This window comes from Drosophila arizonae, chromosome 5 (assembly GCF_054131065.1).
Source record: "Drosophila arizonae isolate 15081-1271.41 chromosome 5, UAZ_ARI_1.0, whole genome shotgun sequence".
Taxonomy (NCBI): Eukaryota; Metazoa; Arthropoda; class Insecta; order Diptera; family Drosophilidae; genus Drosophila; species Drosophila arizonae.
The window spans coordinates 26,320,655-26,343,035 of NC_142925.1; the positions used below are offsets into that span (position 1 = coordinate 26,320,655).

The window sequence follows — 22,381 nt, forward strand, 5'->3', positions numbered from 1 at the left end:
GTGCTGCTGCTCTTGTTGCTGTTGTTATTGTTGCTGCTGCTGTTGCTGCTTTTGCTGCTGTCGCTGAGTCTGCTGCACAACAAAGTCATGAGTCAAATTTTTCTGTTTACACGAAGGCTCCATTTAGGAGCATGTGCGCGGGTGCACGAATTGGAGGCGGATGCAGCTTGTTGCAGCAGCAGCGAAGGCAGCACCAGCATTTGGCCCAAGAATTCTTTCACAGCTACGTACAAGCCTGGCTAGCTGGCTGGCTGGCTGGATGGCTGGCTGCCAGAGGCTATTGTTGGCTGTTTTTTATTTTTATATAAGGCCTGCAGCAGTTGGAAAGGCCTCGAAACCAGTGCAGACACCAGCCAGTCCCTCCGTCTGTTCGTCTGTTCGTCTGTCTGTCGCGCCGTCCGTCTGTCCCTCTGCTGCACACATATTGCGGGCCAAACAATGCAAATTGCTAATATGCAAGCATTTTGGGTTTTTTGCGGCGCTTTTTGGCCATTTTTATACCCTGAACCCATTGAAAATGGGAAATCAGGGTATAATGGTTTTGTGAAAAGTATGTAACAGGCAGAAGGAATCATCGCAGACCCCATAAAGTATATATATTCTTGATCAGGACGACGAGCTGAGTCGATATAGCCCTGTCCGTCTGTCCGTCCGTCCGTCCGTCCGTCCGTCCGTCCGTCCGTCCGTCCGTCCGTCCGTCCGTCCGTCCGTCCGTCCGTCCGTATGAGCAAAAGGATCTCAGAAGATATAAGAGCTAGAGAGCTGAAATTTGGCAAGCATACTCGTGTATACCATAGGCAGTACAAGTTTGCTTTATTTTTTCGATAACTCATCCGATAACTTTTTTATCGAGAATAATCGAAAAATCGACAATGTTTTTTCAGCTTATTTTGAACACTTTTAGACCTGGAGACTTCAAATTTGCGTTGTATATAAAGTTAATGGATACAAAGATTTTGTAATTTACAGATTTTGGATACCACGCCCCCTTCGCCCCCAATTTGTAAAAAACGCATTTCAAGTACTAGAGACTTGTGCTTTGAAATGTACACACATTTAAGCCATATGATTACGCTCTAAAAGTTTCATTAAGATCGTATGTCTACAAAAGAAATTATTCAACAAATAAATTCTCGTTATATTGCCCACACTGCAGTGCAGCCCAAGCGCAGCCGCTGCTAGCTGCGCAGTTTGCAAAGCGCGTGCTTATACGTGCATGTGTATGTATGTGTGCATAAAAGAAGTCCAGAATGATTAGAATATCAGTTTGGAGGGTTCAGGGTATCTCCTAGTCGAGCAGTCTCGACTGGAGCCTTCTTACTTGTTTTATTTTTTAGTTGGAGACAAATTTCCGAACAATTTTGTTGTTGCTTGCCTGCTTTTTGTCGGCGCACTTATGACCAATAAATATGCAGCTACAGTTTCTGTGCAGCATGCCGCTCGGCTCTGTGGCATTGTCTGGCAGCGCTTGCGAAATTAGTTGCCAGCTAATGAGTTACACGGGCAGCGAAAGCTCGCGATGCAGATGCGATCGATATACATCAGCATCGATAACTCAACTGCGCAAAAAAAATGAAGAAATATATTTATTTGTTTTGGTTTTTGGTTTTTGGCTTAAGGAGCAGTTCGCGTCGTGGCTTATGATTCGTCGTCGTGTGGGCTGTGACTACAGAACTCCCCCACGCTCTGCCGCCCTCGTCGACTCGCACTCGCATCGATAGGCAGCTGAGATCGTCGTTAACATGTTATTGCACAGCACTTTTGTCAGCTTTCGAATTGTTTGCTCACGAAAGCGTGGATCTACTTACAGCTGCTACATGCCCAGGCCCAAGCGAAGGCTAAAGCTGAAGACCAGGCCCTGGGGCCGGGGGATCTGCAGATCTCTGCAGCGTCTGGCTCTTGCTTTTCTTTATTTTTCTTTTGTTTGGTCTTTTATTTATTTTATATTAGCTCTGCTTCTGCTGTTGTTGTCGTTGCTGTCGTAGCATTTATTCGCATGCTCCTGGGAAGATGCGCACTGGGCACACATTCAGTGAGAAGTGCACTATGCAGCAGGTTTTTTGGTTGCCCAGTTGCCCAGTTGCCCAGTTGTTCAGTTGGCACATGGGCGTTGATTTATGGCCAACAAACTGCCGCTGCTGCCCGAGGCAAGCTGTCGAGCGCACTGAGGCACTTGTTAGGCGTTAACTGACGCCAAGAGCTACGCATGTCTGTGATCAGTCTCAGGTTACTGAATAAATTTAGACTGAGCAGCGAGTCCGCCTGCAAAGCCACCATGAAAAACCAAGACCGCAACCTGTGTACCTGTACTGCGTAATATTTATGCATTATAAATTATTCTGCACAGCCTATGAGGATCTTAATTGGCTGCGAAATACATGAGATGGGCAGATGACATGGTGAAAGTATTGCCAAGTTAGAATAGTAAAGGAGAGCAAATTGACTCCTTAATTGTGGGTGTGACCCCAGTCCTAGTCAAAGCAGCTTCAATTTTCATAAACATTATTTATGATTATATAGTTTATATTATTTTATAGTAACAATAGAATACGATGAAGAATTTCTTTTATCAAATTTATCGATTCCCTTACCGTTAATTATTTAAAATTAATTCGTTTATTTATTTTATTGTATTGAATTTAATTAATTTATTTTCTATTTTATTTATTTATTATTATTTTTATTTTTTATTTCATTTTATATACTAATAAAAAGTAAATGCAACGATGTAAACTTCACTAACTCCAAAAGTAATTCAAACAAGTAAGAAAGCTCTAGTCGAGAATGCTCGACTACGAGATCCCTCGAACCCTTCGAGGAACTAATATTTCACAATAATTCTTCGGTGAGGGTGAGAGGTATATATGGGGGTGAGGGGTAAATTTTAACATATATCGAAATTATATAAATTTGGCGTGGTATACACGCGCAAAAAGTTTTAAGTCTCCACCTCTTATATCTTCTGAGATCGACACGTTCAAACATACGGACGGACGGATAAACGGGTAGACGGACAGAAGGACGGACGGACAGACGGACAGAGCTAAATACATAAATATAAATAATTTTTGGGTCTGCCACGCCTCGATCTACCTGTTACATACATTTAACCAAACCATTATATATATGTATATAAATCAATTACTAAATTAAAGTAAACATCAAACTGGGCTGGAGCGAGCTCTGATATTTTAATGAAATTTTTGTCTCTCTGCAAATGATTTTCCATGTAGGCAGCTAATCCACAAAGTAATCAAAGTGCCTGAGAAACCACATGAACAGCGGCAGCGACAGAGGCAACAGTCGACATTCAAATTATCCTCAAAGCAATGCAGAAGAGCAGAGGAGCCAACTGATTCCCCACCCAAAATAAAAGAAAAAGAAAAACACAAGCTTGCTGCACACTTCCCGCCCTGTGCATACCTTAGCCGCACCCTGTGTTGTCCAGTGTAATTTTTGGTTCGTGTGGCATATGCTGCTATAACATTTCGTTGTTGTTGCTGTTGCTGTTGCTGTTGCAGATGCTGTTGCTGGTGCTGGTGTGTCAGTTGCACGATTGCCAGAGAGACAACGTGTCTCCAGTGTCATCAGCATCTCCATTTTTCATCTGTTTTCTGTTGTTGTTGTTTTTTTTTTTTTTTTTTTTTTTTTTTTTTTTTTGTGACTGCTGCCACTGGAGCTAGGAGCTGGGACCTGGGAGCAGTTGCAGGCGACGCTGCCCGTTGTTATAGTGCAGAAAAATTACTATGACAACGCTGGAAACAAGTAAACCACAGTTTACATTCACTCAATTTGGTGCGACAAGGCAGGCAGCGGTGCAGCGGTGCAGCGGCGCAGCGGGTGGGGGACTGGGTGGGGCAGAAGGGGGCTGGCAGTGTGGCAATGGCAGAATCGTGGCGTGGTGGTGGCACGCTCATCTTCAATTTTTCTACGACGTCGTCGTCGTCGTCTTTGGGCTTTGGGTCGGGCTCACACTCGCATCACGGCCTTACCCCCGCTGCATCCACGACTAGGCTGGGTTCACTTGGGCCCGGGTTGAGTTGGAGTTGGAGGCGTTTGGTGGGCAGGCAGGCAGTCGGTACGCCGATCTGCGCAGCAAGATGAGTGGTTGGCAAAAATGTTTGAATGCGATCACGAACTTGACCTTTCACATAACCTCAAAAAGGCAGTCACTCAGTCAACTGGAGTCCAAGTCAACGCGAACGAGCCGAGCGACAAGCGCGTTACATACGCGCCATGTTAAACAGACAGAACTTGGACCTGTGCCCAGTTGCCAGTCCCCAGTCCCCAGTCCCCAGTCCCCAATCCCCAGTGCCTCCGACTGGGTGTCAGCCGACAGCCAACAGCTCAGCACCGCTCATCTCCGCTCGGGCATAATTAAAAAACAATCGCATTGTGCGGGCCAGGCAAATGAATTCTCTGCGAGCTGCATTCAGAGTCAAGGAGCGGCCGCTGCCTGCAGTTATGAAAGATTTGCCATCTCTTAAAGAGAGACAGGGTGAGAGAGAGAGGTTGGGGTCTATCGCTCGAGATGCCAAAATCAGCAGCAGCCGCATCGATGAAGTGCAGCAACGGTAACACAACGAAACTTGCATATCATTCAATGCTCTGCTGCTCGCTAGAGTGCTGCACCATGTTGCAAGTTGCCCCTTACCCGCTGCCCGTTGCCCCGTCTTTAAGGTCCTTTGCTTTGGCAACGACCCGCGTGTCGCCGCATCTACTTAACCTGAAAGCCTATGCCCCCAAGTGCCGAGCCAGCCGCGCAGAGGAGCAGTCCGAGGCGCGGAGTCTCAGGCTGGGAGACTTGGGCTGAGACACCGACCAACGCCTGCACCGGCTCCCACCTCTCATCCAGCCCCAACTCTGCCGAGCTGTGCCGTGCTCTGTGCTCAGTGCGGCTAGTTCAACAGCTTTATTTATGGGCTGTTTGAGTAGCTTAAATAAATCAAGTTGTAGTTGTTTCGCTTTAGCTGCAACGCTTCCCAGCCTGCAATTAGACTTGGTGGGAATTCGCACTCGACTGTCGGGGATTCGGCAGACAGCCTTTTTTATTTGGCAGTTTTTTGGCTGAATTTGGCTATACCCTGGCCAGCTTGCTCTGCAAGGCTGACTAGATGATGAACGGATATTCCAATATCATTTAACTGCCATCTTTTACCTAGAATAACCAGAACATACACTATTTAAATACAAATCGATAGATTTTTGTTTTTATTTTTAACCTTTCTTGAGGAAAAATAACCATGCAAATATTAGTAACACTAATCTTGGTTACTCCTAAATAAGCTGACATTATATATTGCAAGATCTTTGCCCAATAGAGGGTATATTGTGGGCACCCACTTCTTTTGCTAGGCATTTTCCAGCTTGTTGTCTTTTCTCCGCTTCATTCGATTCATTCGCAGTTCGGGGCTATCGGCTATCAGCTATCGGCTATCGGCTATCGTGGCCGCTGCCTAATTGCATAATTATTTAAAAGCCATAATTTATGTGGCCAAATAGTCAAGTGTTTACACATATTCGCATGTGTATACGAGTTTACATATGGTATATAAGCATATATACAGCGTAGGGCAATGCTGAATGACCGTTAAACTTGAAAATTAAGACGGGGTCTCCCATTATGTGCCGTTTGTTTTACAAATTTTAACGCTATTTAACACATTTGCCACAGATCAGCAGACAACTCGCGCGCTGTGGTAGCACGCCACAAAGCCGAAGAGGAAACCCATTAAGAGCGAGCGACTGAATGGGCCTCTCTCTGCGCGTCTCGATAGCCCGAGCATATTGACAAAATTAATGATGCCCTCACTAATATCATGCCTAATTGATTAATATGCGCAACTGCCGACTGCCACTCTGACTTTATACTTTATATATATATATATATATATATATACATTTTTTTTCCTTGGATTTTTTTCTTTTAGTCGAAGTCTAATGAACGCAACGCGTTTCGGCTCTTAGCTGTTAATCTTACTGTATAGCCATTTAAGGCAACCCGAGCTCTGCTTCTTAATTAAATTATGTGTACCGCTGGGGCACCCTACGGCCTCAGGCTTAGCAGCGGCAGCAGAGGCAGCTACAGCAACCATATAACTATCTATCTGGCCGAGGCAAACATCCATCTTATAAGATAGTCTCTGATGATGTCGCTGCTGATGAGTCGAGACCCGGAACGGGTGAGTACCACTCAGTGGGCAACAGTTTTGGGGCGTTGCTGTTAACTTCACACACACACACACACCAGCCACATTATGCGCCTAGTCAAAGAGAAAGGCTGCCAAAAAGGTCAAATGGTCAACAGCTGGTGGTCGGTCAAGTGGTAAAACCTACAAGAACCAAACAGCAACAACTACAAAAACAACAACAACAGCGACACACGCTCTCTATGGGCTTGTTAGTTGCGCTAGATGGTATGGCCCAATCCGAGCGAACACCCCCTCCCCACCCCCCCCACCCCCTCATCCTCATACCATTCCACTGCTGCCGCCTCAATTTAACTGCCTTCGACTGGAGCTCGGGTTCTGGCTCAGTGGGCAGCCAACAGCTGTGGCCCATTGTCGTTGCGTTAGAAATGGAGCCACGCTCGGAGGGAATCGACGTGAATCCGTTTTATGGGCCCACAAGTGATTTTCATGTTGATTACGAGCCAGCGTTACGCCTGCAACAGGTTGCATGACGCCCGAGGCACTCGCATTAAATGGAAATCAAAATGGAAATAGAAACAATTAAGCGCGTCTATTTCATTAGCTAAACGAGCTGCATGTAAGGCCTGAGCATTAACTACTGTTAGCGAATGCTTTCACTTTCGCAATAAAGAATATATATACATATATATATATAGATATGATATGATGATATATGCGCATATATGTCTGCTTATTCATTCGCTCTTAGATATGACATGTCGAAATATTTAAATATATATGAGAGAAGCCCATAAGCATTTGGCTAAAGCCAGAGACCCTAATAGCTTTTTGTTTCCAGAGTTTGGCATTCGCATTCGCCTAGATTGAATATATTACCACCGCAAACGAATGAACTTTGACACTAAAGCCTAAAACCCGGAACACACATGCCCCGCACATAATTCGCATGCATAAAGGTATAACCGGAACTTTGGCTATCCGGTAGATAAGTATTTTGATTGCAAACGCAATAAATCTGATTGCAGGCGATAAAACATTTCTGTTTGCAATTCGTTTAATTAAGCATTTGCATAATTTGATAAAGTCCGCTAATTAAAAGATTCTTTAAGCCAAGCGACTTCATGATTAATCTTTAAGCGCAGCTCCACAAATATCAATGACAATCTATCGCAGAAAAACTTCTAAATGGGCCTCCATCTAGTTTATTTTTTCTGTCGCTCTGTTTGCTATGTATCTCGATACTATGTCAATCGCATTGTCATTCTATTCTGCCTTTAAGTCAGTTTTAACTACAACCAAATGTGAATATATTTAATTGATTAAAATTAATATTATTAATCAAGATAAAAACAAGATAATAGATAGAATGTCAGATTCAGATGCCACACGTGTCCGTCTAATATTGTATTTAAGTTATCTAAATAAATCGGATTTTGTGAGCTTTGAATTTTGTGAATTGAATTTTAAGTTCGGATGTCTTGATTAAAATACATATACATATATATCAATCTAACAATTTCACATAAACATAATATTTATATTTAGATAAAAAAAAAGCAAATTCAGAGAGATAATTGGAGGTATCGATAAAAGATGTAAATAGCAAGTTATTTAAAGATTAAGTAAAATTTCAGCGGATATTTCTCATGTCTAGAGAAAATGGTTTAAAAATAATTTTGAATGATTTATAAGCGGTTAAGCGGTAAATGCTTAAGCTTAATTATTTTCAGCGACTATCTAGAAACCAATTTGTTTGTTTTTTTTTTTTTTGTTTTTTTTTTGTGAAAGATCCATCCCAAATTATTCGAAAACTTTCAACTTTCATTGAAGTGTCTTGAGTCTGTGGCAAATCGCTTAGGGTTTAGCCATAAAATTGGTTCTGCTTATCAATTACAGATTTTTTACCTGCCACCCACTACGAAAGTGGGACTTACTTAAGCTGCCAACTGTTATAATTAAAAATCCCGCCTCCGATCGCTTTTCACTCCAGATGCAAAATGGTTTCTTTTCGAAATGCTCACTTGACCCGTTTAGAAAAGCCAACCTTACGCAGATTACGGCTAGTCCATTGATTAATTACTCGGAACCATATTTATCGAGCGTTGGCAAAGAACGGCAAAAAACAACAACAACAACCCCGTGTATAGAAGTAGCTGCAGATGGAGCTTTAAGATGGGAATGTGTATAATTAGCAACTTACCACGCGGCGAACGTAGACTCAAATCAACTGGCTCAACTTGAACCGGAGGGCCCTCTGCCTGCAAAAGAAGAACACAGAGGGAGAGAGATAGAGATGGATTGAGCGTAACAGATAGAGAGATAGCGAGAGAGAGAGAGAGAGAGAGAGAGAGAAAGAGTGAGGCGGAAAGATTGAAAGATTTTGAGATTATTATCAAGAACAACATCATTATGATTAAGAATGTGGCTTATTAGATATGCAAGTAAACAATAAGGCCATAAGCTACGGCTACGGCTAATCAAGTTTGACAAAATGCTGAAGAAGAGAGAGACAAGAGAGAGAGTCTGTGCGTGTGTGTGTGTGTGTGTGTGTGTGTGTGTGCGTGTTTGGTGGCTGTTTGGCTTATTGAATTCAACTGCGTGGAACCGCAAACGACTTCCGTCGGGACGAACGCTTCTGCATCTGCTTCTGCTTCTTCATCTTCTTCTTCTTGCTGCCCCATATGCGAAACCGCAATTGTTGCGCATTAAGCGCTTACGAAATTTTTGAGCAATAAACTAGCGGCAATAAAACCGAGCCGACAAACAAATATTTAAAAAAAAAAGATATTTATATATATGTATAACAAAACTACAAAAAGAGCTGGCTTAAAACAGTTATTGGCTGCCCGCAGCGCCATAAAACGGATAAATTTTAATTTAGCATTGCATATGCATCAGAGGGAGGAAGCAGGGAGTTTGGGAGTGCGAAGTGTAAAGTGTGAAGGGGGATGGGGAGGACGGGGGAGGGCAAACGAGGTACTGCTTGGAACACTGAAGCTGTGAGCTGGAGGTGCGAAAGCGCCAACACTTCGCGTTTCGCGACATTCGAAGAGCTTTTGGCCAAACGGATGCAGCGCACTGCTGTTGCATACAAGCTGCCAACAGAATAACAACAACAGCGAGAATAGCAACAACAACAACAACAACAATAAAAACATTGCCCAGTGGGCAACAAACGACAATTGTCAAGCTTGTAGCGCAAATTATGAAAAAATGTCAGCGTCGAGTGGGCGATTTACAAGCTGGCCAACTTCTAGATGCTGAGATTTTTACACTTGGCCAGCCACGCGATGCTGCCTGCCCTGTATATGCCATTTGCTAATAGGGTATGATTGATCTTCACCTAGCCTAAGTATTAGGCAAATCTAATTTTCCGTATTGCAGCAATATATTAAGAAAATATAAATCAATTTTGTATGCTTCTTCAGAGTTTTTAAATTCGAATAAAGTTCAGGGCCTCATCTATCTTAACAGAACAGAACATTTTGAACATAGACTTTTTATTTGTATGTTATCTTACAATATTTTATTACTATATATTAGTACTACTTATTATTACATATTACAAATACTACTATATTAGACTATTCATATTTAAGCTCAGTTTTTGCTACTGAAACGATTTATAAATATATATAGTTATTTCTAGTTATTTATTTATTTCTAGCTATTAAAAATAATCCGTTTACACCTAGAATTATTTTAGAATTTCAATTAAATACAACGAAATGACTTTACATTCTTACTCTATTTCGTACTTTTGATTTCAGCTCTGAAAAAATTATGACTTTCCTATAATCAAAGATTTTAGCTATATGCATTTAGAACCCTTTAGATTTTCAAACTGATTGAACTTTTAGCTCTGACTGTAAAACGTATGTAATTTTAGCAATAATATTGTTTTTTTTTTTTTTTTTTTTTTTTCTTTGTTAGGTAATTAAAAAGAGATAATTAAAAGTCGCTCACTTGCAATATGGCTCAGGGTAATTACAAGGTATTGTTTTAGTCGAGCTACCCCTGAGGCGATGTTAGGTGCAGTTGTCGTTGTTGTTATTGTTGTTGTTAGTTTGTTGCGGCTGCTGCATTTATTTATTCAAACAAATGCTCATTGCCTTTGAAAACAACATTAGATTAGATAGTTTGTCTTCGATTGTGTCCGGCGGAGCAGTCGTTGGAGCCACTGGGGCCATTGGGGCCGTTAAGGCCAATGCACATGCAATCGATGACTTTTGGGCTATTTTATCTTATGGATTGCATTGACAACAACTTCATCGGACACATCGAGAGCCGAGACCCGAGAGCCGAGAGTCGATACGAATCGAGATGCATTGCGATTGATATGCGGGCCCAACAACTGTTCAGCCATTTTATCTAATTGCCTCGCTTAACTGTGCTGATTTATTGCCCGAGCTCTTGATCTGCCAGTGTAGAGGCCCCTGCCTAGCCCGGTCCCCACTCCTACAGACCGCCCGCCCTTCTTTACGATATTGTTATTGGCGTTGCAATCGCTGCGCTAATTTGTGTGAGACGTGCTGAAATGTCTCATAGGCGCCGAGCCCGAGAGGAGTTGACCATTAGCTGCGCCTGTCCAGCATCGTCACGTCGTCAGCGCCGTCTCCGGCCCACCTCCACTCCTCTCTCTTTCTCTCTCGCCCCAGCTGATGGCCAGTTTTATGGATTGTTTTCCGATTGGTATGCGAGCTGGCAAATAATATTTGCCGACAGGAATTTTTCGGGCAAAAAATCAATTGCTGTGCGGCTTTTGCTTTGAGGCGTGCGCGATTTGCTGCAATTGATGAGCCCCATAAGTTGTCCAGTGGCAGAACTGGGAATAGCCTTGGCGATATCATTACTGTTACCACACGCCGAACTACATCGTCTACTTCAAAGTATCTAAGAATGAAGGCAAATCACCTTAATTGATTGTGATTCGAATTGACTGGATGGGGGAGCTAATATCTGAGGACGAAGTGATTATACTGGTATATCATATCCGATACATATAGAATCTTTTATCGATAATTTCCTTTTCATTAGTTTGATAGTTTCAGCTCAGTTTCAATTTTGAGATCTTGTTCTCTTGGTATTCTCTTCAGGTTTATTTGATTATCTAAATCTACAATCTAAGTAACTCTAATAATGCTAGTGGCAGCTTCTATAATAGAGGAGAAGTCTATGGTGATGAGAACATGAATGCAAATACAAAAGTAGTTAATCGACCAAACAATTATAATTTATCAATTGTATAATAAATATCAAATTAAGAATAACATGAATTCAACACCTAATAACAACAAAAGTAATTGCATGCTAACTGTCATTCAATTGTGATGGAACTTTAATTATGTTTTAATGTGCAGAGGAATCAGTTGGGATCCTTTAGATTCGTTTGAAATAAGATATTTATCGAAAATATCTCAGGTATATATACTTTTACTGGTTCATAGATCCTAACCACCATTTACCGATTCTATCGTATTCAATTGATGATCTATGATTATTATGAAGGCTCTAAACCTATAAGACTTCAGTGTAGTTAAAGGTTCTATATAATACCGAAACTCACCTCCTTTGCTGACAGAGGGTCGGATCCCAGTCCATTCTGGAAGCAAAGAGGAAGAAGCGAAAATCAAACAGGGTATAATAAGATAAGAAAAAGTCTGTGTGAGTGTGTGTGCCACGATTGCTATGAAGGTGTCAGCCCGGCCTCCGTGTGTCTCCGGATGCACTCAGAGGCGTCTGCTGTCCAAAAAGGGCAGAGCAAACAAGGCCGTGGATGGTGAAAGAGAGGGGAAAAGGCAAAGAAAACTTGACTCGCACTGGGACAGGGAAAAGGAAGGTGCGAGAAGGCAGGAGCCTGGAGGGAGGAAAGTGTAAGAGTGTGGGAAAGTGCTAAGCCGAGCTGAGCAAAAACGGGGGCACATAGCATATGGCATTGGCGTTTTGGTGCTCCGGCATTGTGAGTCGAGTGGTGCTTACCATGAAAACCATTAAATTGTAAAACGTCTTACAAAATAATAATTGCCCGGCAACGTTCTGGCCACGTTACGGAACTACGACAGCAACTGCAACGCTGGCGACGACGACGACGACGGTGCTTGAAATAATCGCTGCAACTATTGTAGTTAGTCTCTATTGTCGCAGCAGCTGTTACCGTGTGCCACTGCTGCATGCTACCCGCCAAATCAATGACAACAAACACAACAACAACAACAACAATAATAACGGCGGAATCGGAGGTGGAGGCGGAGACGGAGACGACGACAGAAGACACAGGCAGAGTGCAACGCACCAAGCGGGCGATAGTTGTAATTGCTATTTAAAATTTGGAAAATTTGTTGTTCTTCTCTCTGCTTCGGGTTTAGCGACGGCGACGAAGCAATCGCGGCGGCAGCGACGTTGGCCGCCGCATTGTGCAAAAACAACTTGCAGACGAAGCGAAAAGCTTTGCAGTGCGTGACGCGTGCGATCGAGGGGGTTGCTGCTATTCAAGTGAGCGAGAAAGCGACTGAGCGAGTGAGTGAGTGCGCGAGTTGCTTAGCTGGCCATAGGCAAATATTTATTGAGGCGGCAGCGCATGACCGTATTGAGATTGCGTGCGTGTGTTTGTGTTCCACAATTATTCCGCTGTTCCACTGTCCGCGCTTATTGTGTGAGCCGACGCTTGGGCGTCAAACGCACAAAATTCATAAATACATCCGGTCCGCTTCACTTATTAGCACTTATTGCAGCCGGCTGGCTTCCTGGGCGGGGGTGTTACACATTTTCCTGCATATCCGCTAAATTGCCGGACACGCAGCCTCGGGCGCAACAAGCAGCAATCAGCACAGCAAACGCACATACACACACACACACACACGATGCACACTTAATTCGATCAACTGTTGTTGTTGCTGCTGCTGCTGGGGCGTTGCAATCACGCGCTGTGTAGTTGTAATCAAAAGGCTAGGCACATGCTACGCCCCACGGGCTGCCGCGTGTTTAAAATTTATTGACACTCAGCTACGTACGAGTACGTATGTACATATGTATTTCTTGTAGGTGTGTGCTTGCTATGTGTGTGTGCAAATTACAGCACATCCGTCATTTTAATTTCACTTAAAACGCCATTTAAGTCAAACGCACGCACGCACGCGCAGCAAATGCAAAAAACGAGAGCAAACGATAACAGCAACTGCAATAAATGCCGGCAGCCCAAAGAAGACAAACGGAAAACGGCAAACGGAACGAAGAAACGGCTTGAAACTGAAACACAGGCGAAGCGTACGCTCATAACGGTCGACGGGCAGCCAAAAGGAGTTCGTATTGTACCGTTTGTCTTTACGCGAAGCTTGGGACGACTATGAACGAAGCGCGACACACGACCGACTAGCGCCACGTTCGCTGCTGGAATGAAACTAGCCGCAGCCAACATGTTGCGTTGGAGCAGCTCAGCATACCTGTATGTTGTTGTCTGTATTCGTGAATAGGCGTATGTGAGTGTATGTGTGTGTGTGTGTGTGTGTGTGTGTGTGTGTGTGTGCGCCAGTTTGTTTGTTTTGTTAAGGTGGAGCTAGGCTAAATGACAAGTTGGCGCGCATATTATTGGGTGGCCAACTGTTTACATTGCCTCACACCTGTGTGTGTTAGTAGTGGCAGTGTTTGTGTGTGTGTGTGTGTGAGCGTCTATACATATGTGCGGCTGCTTGCGTATTATTAATTAACATGCATAGCCACATACAGACGCGCGACAAGTTTGGCGTAGGTGTTGGCGCCAGCGTTTCTCATTGGCTGTCGGCGTTTGCCCAAAAGCAATTAATATAACAGCACATAAAGCACCGCTGAATCTGTGTGTGACTGCTCTTCAGATGCTTGCACGTCCATCAGACTTGTTACGCTTTGTTTTCGGTTAGTTTTGTGTTTTCGCTGCTTAATCTTGCGCTGCATCTACGCCACGCAAAAGGCAAAACGCAAAGCGCACAACGCAAACGAGGCGAATTGGCGAATCGACGAGCGGGGCGAACAGGCGCACAGTCTAAAGCGCAGACGCAACGCGAAGCGACGACTAAAGACATTTGGGCAACCCGCGACGTAGCTGTGGGAGTTTTTTCTCTTACCCCCAGCTTGCACTCGCCTCTCGCCGCGCTTTGCACCGTTAGACGCGGCTGATCCACTTTTCCACGCGCTTTGACAACCATTTTTGGTAACAATAAATCGTGATACATCATCAAAAGTCAATTCAAATATGTAGACAACATTGTTTTTGTTGTTTTCGTTGCTGCTACTACCGATGCTGTTGCTCTTGTTGTAGTTGCTTTGTTATTCCTTTTCGCCTGACATGCCGCAATGCGAGACATAAAAAATATTTTAATTTTAATTGATTGTCGAGCGAGATTTACGTGCACCAAAAGTTGCTTCTCACGCTCACACACACTCACACATGCACATGCAGTTAGATGACAGGATTAGGATTGGAATTGTCAAAATGGAAAGCGGCTGCTTCTCTTTTTGCACGCAAAACAGAGCTCAGCTCGGATCAGAGCGCGAATTTCTTATAGGAAAAACATCCAGACGTTACGTTTTTTCTCCTGCATGTACTTTTTTCTTCTGCTCATCGAAATCAACATAAACGCAGTTGAAATCAATATACTACGTGACTTAAGCGTAGCCAATACCTAAAAACAGCAAATCACTTCAAACAAAAAGCAAAAAAAGAATTAAATCAAAAACAAACACAACAAAAACAGAAAAACAAAACAAATGATTTGCTATAAATAAGACGCACAGCAAAGTGTATGCATACTTTCAGGCGCCACTATAAACTTTATTATTTGTATTATAGTCAAGTGCTGCGCTCTTTTTCACGCAGCTGCGATCGTAGCAAAGACAACAACCAAGCGCAAGCTCCAATGGATTTTTATTGGCATCACCTTCAGCCCACATTCAATGCAACGCTGAGAAACGCTGAGAAAACTAAGGTAAAGGGAATTTATAGTTAATTAAAATATTTTAAATATAAAATGGTTCATCGAAATGCATGTTTTATAGGTTTCACTCACCAATCAGGTAAAGATTGCCCACGACGGAGCATAAAGTGAAGACAAAAAAAACCCCTATCGTGGTTTTTCTCTGCCTCGTTCGCGGGTTAGGTAAGTCCTTAAAGGACGCGATTCCGGCGTACCTTTACCCTCGTATTTTCCAACGGAAGTTAGTTCGACGCATTAATCGGGTATTTTCGGTTTTCAGGCAGGCGGATAATTATATCCGGAAATTTGACTTTCGCCCGTATTTTAGGTCTTTTCTGTTTTTCTAGACGAGATCCTATATAGATGTACCTATATAAATACATGTAAGCGTGTGTGTGTGTGGGAATTTACTAATTACGCATAATGAAAACTTTCTATGGAGTTTCCTTTTTTGGATATTTAATGTAGGGTCGAAGACTAATGTTACGTATTTTAGTAAAAAAAGTAATGATTATAAATGACTTAGTTATAATTTAAATTTACTAAATATTTTGAAATGTGAAGCATATAAAAAAGAAAGTATTTTAACACATTTAAAAAATTATCTTTTAATAAATATTTTAAAGGGTTCAAGTTTATGTTTATTATTAGGTGTTTAATATAAAAGATACTACTATTTTTGTTTGCATTGTACACACTTTCTAAAAGCTTATCAATTTTTAGATATCCTCGCTCTTTGCCAACGGGTTTTTTTTTTAATAATTTTGTATATCTTCATAATAATGATTTCTTCTATAAATAGTAACTTTTATGTAAAAATAAATTTATTATTTTATATGTATATCATCCTTGAATAATACTGTAATAAATAATCAATAATATATTTAAATATAATATTACTACTTTTCTCATTTACTGCATACGAAAAATTCGCAAAAGCAAATAAACCCAGGTTCTCAAAAATCCAATGTGCTCTCCATCACTCCTACTCTGCTTCGCTCCCTTTCCGTCTCCCTCGCTCTCTTGCTATCGGTCGCTTGCTCTCTTCAGTCAGTTGACAAAACCCAACGAACGGAATTGCAGCCGCCGCGATCGAGAAAGTCCAAGAGCGAAATGCAGACAGAGGCGAATTGAGCTGACGTCATACCTGCGAAGCGGTCGCCATAGGCTCGAGTTCGCGTCAAGCGGCCGTTCCATGTGCTAGAGCGAGACAACTAATGTGCTGCGCAGCAAGAAGAGCTAGCAGCGAATGGCGAATAGCGAACGAGCAAAGCGCAAAACATCGATCTGAGCAATGGCCGGCAGGATCGTGCGTCAGTTGTGTTTCGTCTTTGTCGCTGCGTGCACACACGAGCTAAGTTAACGGAAAGCGGGGCGTGAGTCAGCCAAGTTAACAAGACAGATAAACAGTGCAAAAGATATATTCAATATATATAAATATAGATTTCAATATATATATATACAGATATTGTTGAGTGCAAAAGTCAAGTCAAATAGTTTCGAAATCGACAATCAAACAATGAGCACACGCTCGGTGTCGCCAAAGGTGTTGCTGGACATTAGCTACAAGCCAACGCTGCCCAACATCATGGAGCTGCAACATAATGTCATCAAGCTCATCCAGGTGGAGCAGCACGCCTATATGCAGCTAATGGACCAGCCCACAGCGCACTACATGCAACACCAGCACCAACACCAACCCAGCAACCAACACCAACAGCACCAACAACAGCATCAGCAACAGCCACAGCAACAGCCACAGCAACAGCAGCAGCAACAATATGCGCCGTTGCCTTCGCTGGCACCCAACGCTGCGGACTATGCGGCCTATGGCATAACTGAGTTGGAGGATACGGATTATAATATTCCAAGCAACGAGGTGCTCAGTACCAGTAGCAATCAGAGCGCTCAAAGCAGCCTGGAGCTGAACAACAACCAAAACAGCTTTGACCAGCAGCAACAGGCGTCGGCCACAGCAACAGCAGGAGGCGTGGCAGCTGCATCCCCTCATGGCTACTTGCTCAACGAACACGGCAAGCGGTCGCGCAGCAGCAGCGACTACGACTGCCAATCGGACGCCCTGTCCATGCAGCCCGAACACAAGAAACTGTTGCAGCAGCAGCAGCAGCAACAACAACAACAACAGCAACAACAATTATATGTGGACTATTTGCCCACCACTGTGGACGAGGTGGCCGCAGCTCAGACGCAGACGCAGGCGCCCAGCCAACAAACCTCCTGCGTCTCGCCCCACTCTCATTCACAGTCGCATTTCGATTTTACCGCCGACGAGGAGCTGCAAGATCACAAGCCGCAAATCTTTAAATATGGCGGATATCCCCAAGCAATCAATCAGCAGCAACAACAACAGCAACAGCAGCAGCAACAACATCAACACCCACAACAACAACAACAACTTCACTTCCAGAGCAACTACAGAGCAGGGTATGTAAAGCCTTTAAATCTAAATAGAGCAGCACCGTTCCACCAATTTCCGTTAACTCTGATACGAGCAGTAGTATACGAATAGTGGAAGATTTTTTCCTTTTAAAATATTCATTTAAATTGAGAAATATTAGAACGGGAAAGCTTTATTATATAGAAACATAAACCAGATCGAATATGCACTTCGAATAAAAACATTTCTCGAATCACAAATGAAAATTGAATATAAATTATATTCACATATATTCTATGCGAATAACGAGATATGTACTATATAAGATATGCATATGTATTACGTGCATATTTCAATACTCCTCCTCTTGGAATATTTTGAATGTTGAATCATATCCAGTCAATATCCTTGAACGAGATTTCCAATTCATACATACCATTTACATATGTGTGTTTCTAGTGTAAAAAAAAAAAAAAAAAAGAACTTGAGATCTGGTTTTGTTTTTCAAAATAAATAAATGCAAAATATGAGCGACTAAAAATTTCAACTAATTTGTTTCTTTTAATAAATTAAATAAAACTCATAAAAATCTAAAAGTGAAAATACAAAATGAAAAGAAAATTTCGATACTTAAAGTTGGCTCAGAAGAGTCCATAAGATTTGTACAAAGTATTTAATTTTGTACAAAGTATTTTAGGAGAAACACAGGTTTAAGACTTAAATCTCTACAAATAATGGATTACTATTTACTTATTATGTATTCTTACTTTACTTTATATGTATCCCCTTTAGACCGAATTACGACGCCTATGAACCGGCTAACAGTCTGAATGGCAGCGCCTACTCGAGTTCCGATCGCGACGATATGGAATATGCTCGCCACACCGCGCTCAGCTCAGTGGGCGGCTATGCCAAGGAGGATGAGCTCGAGGATATGTCGCCCACCTGTCTAGGGGACGAGAGCAGCCTGCTGGATGCCGGCGACGTGACCGGAAAAGCGTTTCGCAAGCCCCGCCGCCGGCTCAAGCGCAAGCCCAGCAAGTCGGAGGAGACGGACGAGTTCAGCAACCAGCGAGTCATGGCCAATGTCCGGGAGCGCCAGCGCACCCAGAGCCTCAACGACGCCTTCAAGGCCCTGCAGCAGATCATACCCACTCTGCCGAGCGACAAGCTGAGCAAAATACAGACGCTCAAGCTGGCCACAAGGTAAGTCCGTAATCGTTTACGCCGGGCATTTCCGGCCTGGGCTTAACCCAGTTCTTGCTAGCTCTGCAGCTCATACCTGAGTTGGAAACTTTACGCAATCCCGAAAATTCCAATGAACCGAAGACTATTTCGAATAGGAGCGCAACCCAAATAAATATCCCCAGCTCAACGAAGTGCCAGGAATAATTCAACTAGTTGTTAAAAAGTACAAATATTTTACGGAAAATGCCGGAAAGCTGACAGAAATTAAAATTAAATTTTGTGGAAATATTTCAAGAATATCTGAATATTAAATATAAATAAAAATAGTTTTGCGAATTTTCAGTGAAAGTTAAAGTTTTCTTACTTAAATTTTCATAATTTTACTACAAAATATCTATATAATTCTTTATTAAATTCAAAATACGTTATTTTCTATGCTTCAAAAATATTCTGAGCTGCGCTGAGTTTTTAAAGGATTTTCTATATCTTATCGAAATTTCTCTCATCCTTGCAGATATATCGACTTCCTCTGCCGCATGCTCAGCTCGAGCGACATCTCGCTGCTAAAGGCGCTGGAGGCGCAGTCGTCGCCGTTGTCGCCTGGCTATGGGAATGCCAACACCCTGCTGAGTGCCGCCAATGGGGCCGAGGCTGATCTCAAGTGCCTGCGCAAGGCGAACGGAGCGCCGATTATTCCGCCCGAGAAACTGAGCTATCTATTTGGGGTCTGGCGCATGGAGGGCGACGCGCAGCACCAGAAGGTCTAGGCGCAGGAGTGGGCGCAGGAGAAGTAGTGCCCACTGCCATTGGGGCTTCCAGTTACTGAACCATAATGCACACAGCGTGAATAATTCCAATGCGAGTGCCAGCGAGCACTTGCAGCTCTTTCCATATCTTATAGATGACTAAGCTAAACATTATTTAAATAATAAACCGTAATAAAAGGGGAAATGAATAGAAGAGCATCCTTAAAAGTATGTAAGCCAAATATTGCTTAGGTTTAATTGTATGTCTAGCGCTAACTAATTTAAAATGTATAAATTAAAAGAAAATATAATTCAAACAAACGAAAAACATCAAATCGCCATCGCCGCCATTTTTCTTACTTCTTGCGGCTGTTGTTTCCTCCTCGTTGTTGTTGCTCTTGTAGTTGTTTTTGTTGCTGAATATTTTCCCCCCATTAAATTAGGCGCGAAAATGTCGCCGTTCGGGGGGTCCAACTTTATGGTGCAATATATGAACATAAGTTCACATACGTACATACATACATATATATTAATGTATACATAACAACGTCGACGACATACTTAGAGCGTAACGTCATACCACGGACGATTCAGTCGAGGCAGCCACATTTATGTATCTCAAAGATACAGAGCCGAAGATCTGTTCCACTCTTTTTCGCTCTCTCTCTCTCTCTCTCTCTCTCTCTCTCTCTCTCTCTGTCTCTATATCTCTCGCTCTCTCACCCTCGTTTGCTCATGGGAAAGAAGCGTTTAAAGCGAAATTCTGTCGAGAAAGAAAATGGCAACCGGAGACGACGTCAGCCGAGGGCTTGGCAATGGGAACACCATCCACATCCGGTGATTTATGTTCATTTGTTTAATACTCATTTTTATTTTTCTCTCGTTTCATTTGGATTTTTTTGTTTTTTTGTATTTCATTTTGCTTGGAGTTTCCCCGGGCTGCGCATAAAACTGTTTACAATGTGTACACAAAAGTATTTATGTCGCCAAAAATGGCTATTTAAAATTCACATAATTAGCTCAGTCAGTTGATTTAGTCTGCGTGGAGAGCTTCAAAGACGCACCAAATATCATTTTTAGTTGCTACACTTAATTGCTTTTTAAATGACAGGCTGGCATGAATGTTTCGAATTATATACAAACTACTGTGGGCTATGCTATTCCTATTCCTTTGCCCATATGTAGAGGGATAAATATCCAGTCAACCACGTTGACAGGTTGTTGTAGATACACATACACAGTCGTTCCGTAAGTGGGGTAAATCTTTGAATATATACAGAGGTACTTGCGACTCTTTGAATGCCGAATGCCAAAGTGAGTGGTGGAGAGAGAGAGAGAGAGAGAGAGACATCCAGAGAAAAAGAGAGAGAAAAATATATATTGCCTACTCTGGCCTCTCTTCTACTTAAGTTTGAGCATCAAGCAGGGGTACCTAAGTATTACAAGATTGTGATATACTTTTAAAGTCCTTGTTATATCAATTATTAAGGATCCACAAACGGCTTGCTCTAGCAGAGATGATTTGGATGAGCTGCTTGTCTGTCCACGTATCTGGAATTGAGTCTCCTAATCAGCTCTGCAATCGTTAAAATCAGTTCTAGATGCCTCTGTACGACTGTATTCCTCACGAACCACCTAGCTCCAGTCCATCTTCTTAGCGCTTTATTTTGCAGAATTTTTACATTGTTATACCCTGAACCCATTGAAAATGGGAAATCAGGGTATAATGGTTTTATTAAAAGTATGTAACAGGCAGAAGGAGGCGTTGCAGACCCCGCATGTAAAAAGTAAGAAAGCTCTAGTCGAGACTGCTCGACTACGTGATCCCCTGAACCCTTCGATCAATAGCTGTTTCAATCATTTCTCGCGTCTTTCTGCTTACACAAAACACACACACACACGCATAGACGTTCCCTGCAGCCTGGAAAGCCCAGAACTTGGTATTGCTACCCAAGGCTGGCAAACCACCAGAGGGGCCATCTTCGTATAGACCAATCTGTCTGTTAGACACCATGGAAAAGGTGTTTGAGAAACTGATTGGCTCTAGACTGGAGACTTCTATTGTTACACACTTCCCCTTTACAAAGGGTTTAGGGTATAAAAACTTCAAGGAAATATAAATGTATCTGTATAAGTATCTGTCTTAATAAAGAACAAGTATTTACTATAAGAAGAGAGAAGAATAGACAATATTTGGCGAGTATAAAATCATCAGATATGAATGAAACATAAAGGAAATGATGAACAAAAACATAACTTTAAAATATTTAATAATATTTTTTGGTAAAACACATCAATGTAACTTTACAATATATATACAAAAATAATAATTTTAGATAAGGAGCATAATAAAATTTATAACGATACGAAATCCTCTAATTAGCGGGTTTAACAGTACGTTTATAAAATATTCATTCGAACTATACTATATGCTTATAAGGAAATCATATTTTCCTTGACATTGGAAACCGAAAACCCTAATTCTCCAGTATAAGAAAACATATTTAGTTCCACTCAATCCAATTGAGAGCTAGAGTTTCCCTGAAACGCAGGAACATTTTCAGATATATACACATATATATGTACATATATATACATCATTTCAAGGAGCGAACGAAACCACCTTTATATGGGAATACCGAATGCCCCAACCCCGAACTGTCAACGCCCCCAATAACTATGTCTGCGATGTTTGGGTACCTAAAGAGCATTTGAGAATCTTCTCAAATAACGCGCGTATAGATTGGGTAACTAAATTTAGAAATGAGGGATCTTGCACGCTACTACATAAACATATGCATGTCCTTGCGCCGCCATTTTCAAGCTGATTTCGGTCCATTGTAGTTTTCCTATTGTTTTTGCATGCCAAAAATTCACATGGCTGTTAAGGACGATCGTTGTGGCACATGGCAGTCAATGGCATGCGCTGCGAATCACAGCAAGGCTCTGACC

General features: G+C 42.3%; 2 protein-coding genes across 3 annotated transcripts in view; one reads left to right on the top strand and one right to left on the bottom strand.

The window, feature by feature from the left end:
- The window catches only part of LOC108617597 (uncharacterized), a 39,868-nt gene extending 26,337 nt beyond the window's left edge, over positions 1 to 13,531 (bottom strand). Inside the window, exons 1-3 of one of the 2 annotated variants that reach the window (XM_018013433.2) lie at positions 12,132 to 13,531; positions 11,719 to 11,754; positions 8,353 to 8,410 (exon numbers count right to left, since the gene is read on the bottom strand). In XM_018013433.2, the coding sequence (XP_017868922.1) occupies positions 8,353 to 8,410; positions 11,719 to 11,754; positions 12,132 to 12,143 (106 nt within the window). In that variant the 5' untranslated portion in view covers positions 12,144 to 13,531. The remainder of the gene's footprint in view (positions 1 to 8,352; positions 8,411 to 11,718; positions 11,755 to 12,131) is intronic. The other variant, XM_089469932.1, reaches the window with a different exon arrangement.
- Positions 13,532 to 16,540: 3,009 nt separating this feature from the next.
- twi (twist family bHLH transcription factor) lies at positions 16,541 to 19,889 on the top strand. Its single transcript, XM_018012439.2, has 3 exons — positions 16,541 to 17,542; positions 18,288 to 18,701; positions 19,198 to 19,889. Exons 1-3 carry the CDS (start codon positions 16,617 to 16,619, stop codon positions 19,448 to 19,450), a joined length of 1,593 nt encoding a protein of 530 aa, XP_017867928.1. The 5' UTR covers positions 16,541 to 16,616; the 3' UTR covers positions 19,451 to 19,889.
- Positions 19,890 to 22,381: the final 2,492 nt, after the last annotated feature.

Bases quoted from the DNA above. Each gene is read 5' to 3' on its own strand.
- twi (XM_018012439.2), top strand. From the start codon at position 16,617: ATGAGCACACGCTCGGTGTCGCCAAAGGTGTTGCTGGACATTAGCTAC. The intron at 17,543-18,287 runs GTATGTAAAGCC...TATCCCCTTTAG, and splicing joins CAGAGCAACTACAGAGCAGG to ACCGAATTACGACGCCTATG. The intron at 18,702-19,197 runs GTAAGTCCGTAA...TCATCCTTGCAG, and splicing joins ACGCTCAAGCTGGCCACAAG to ATATATCGACTTCCTCTGCC.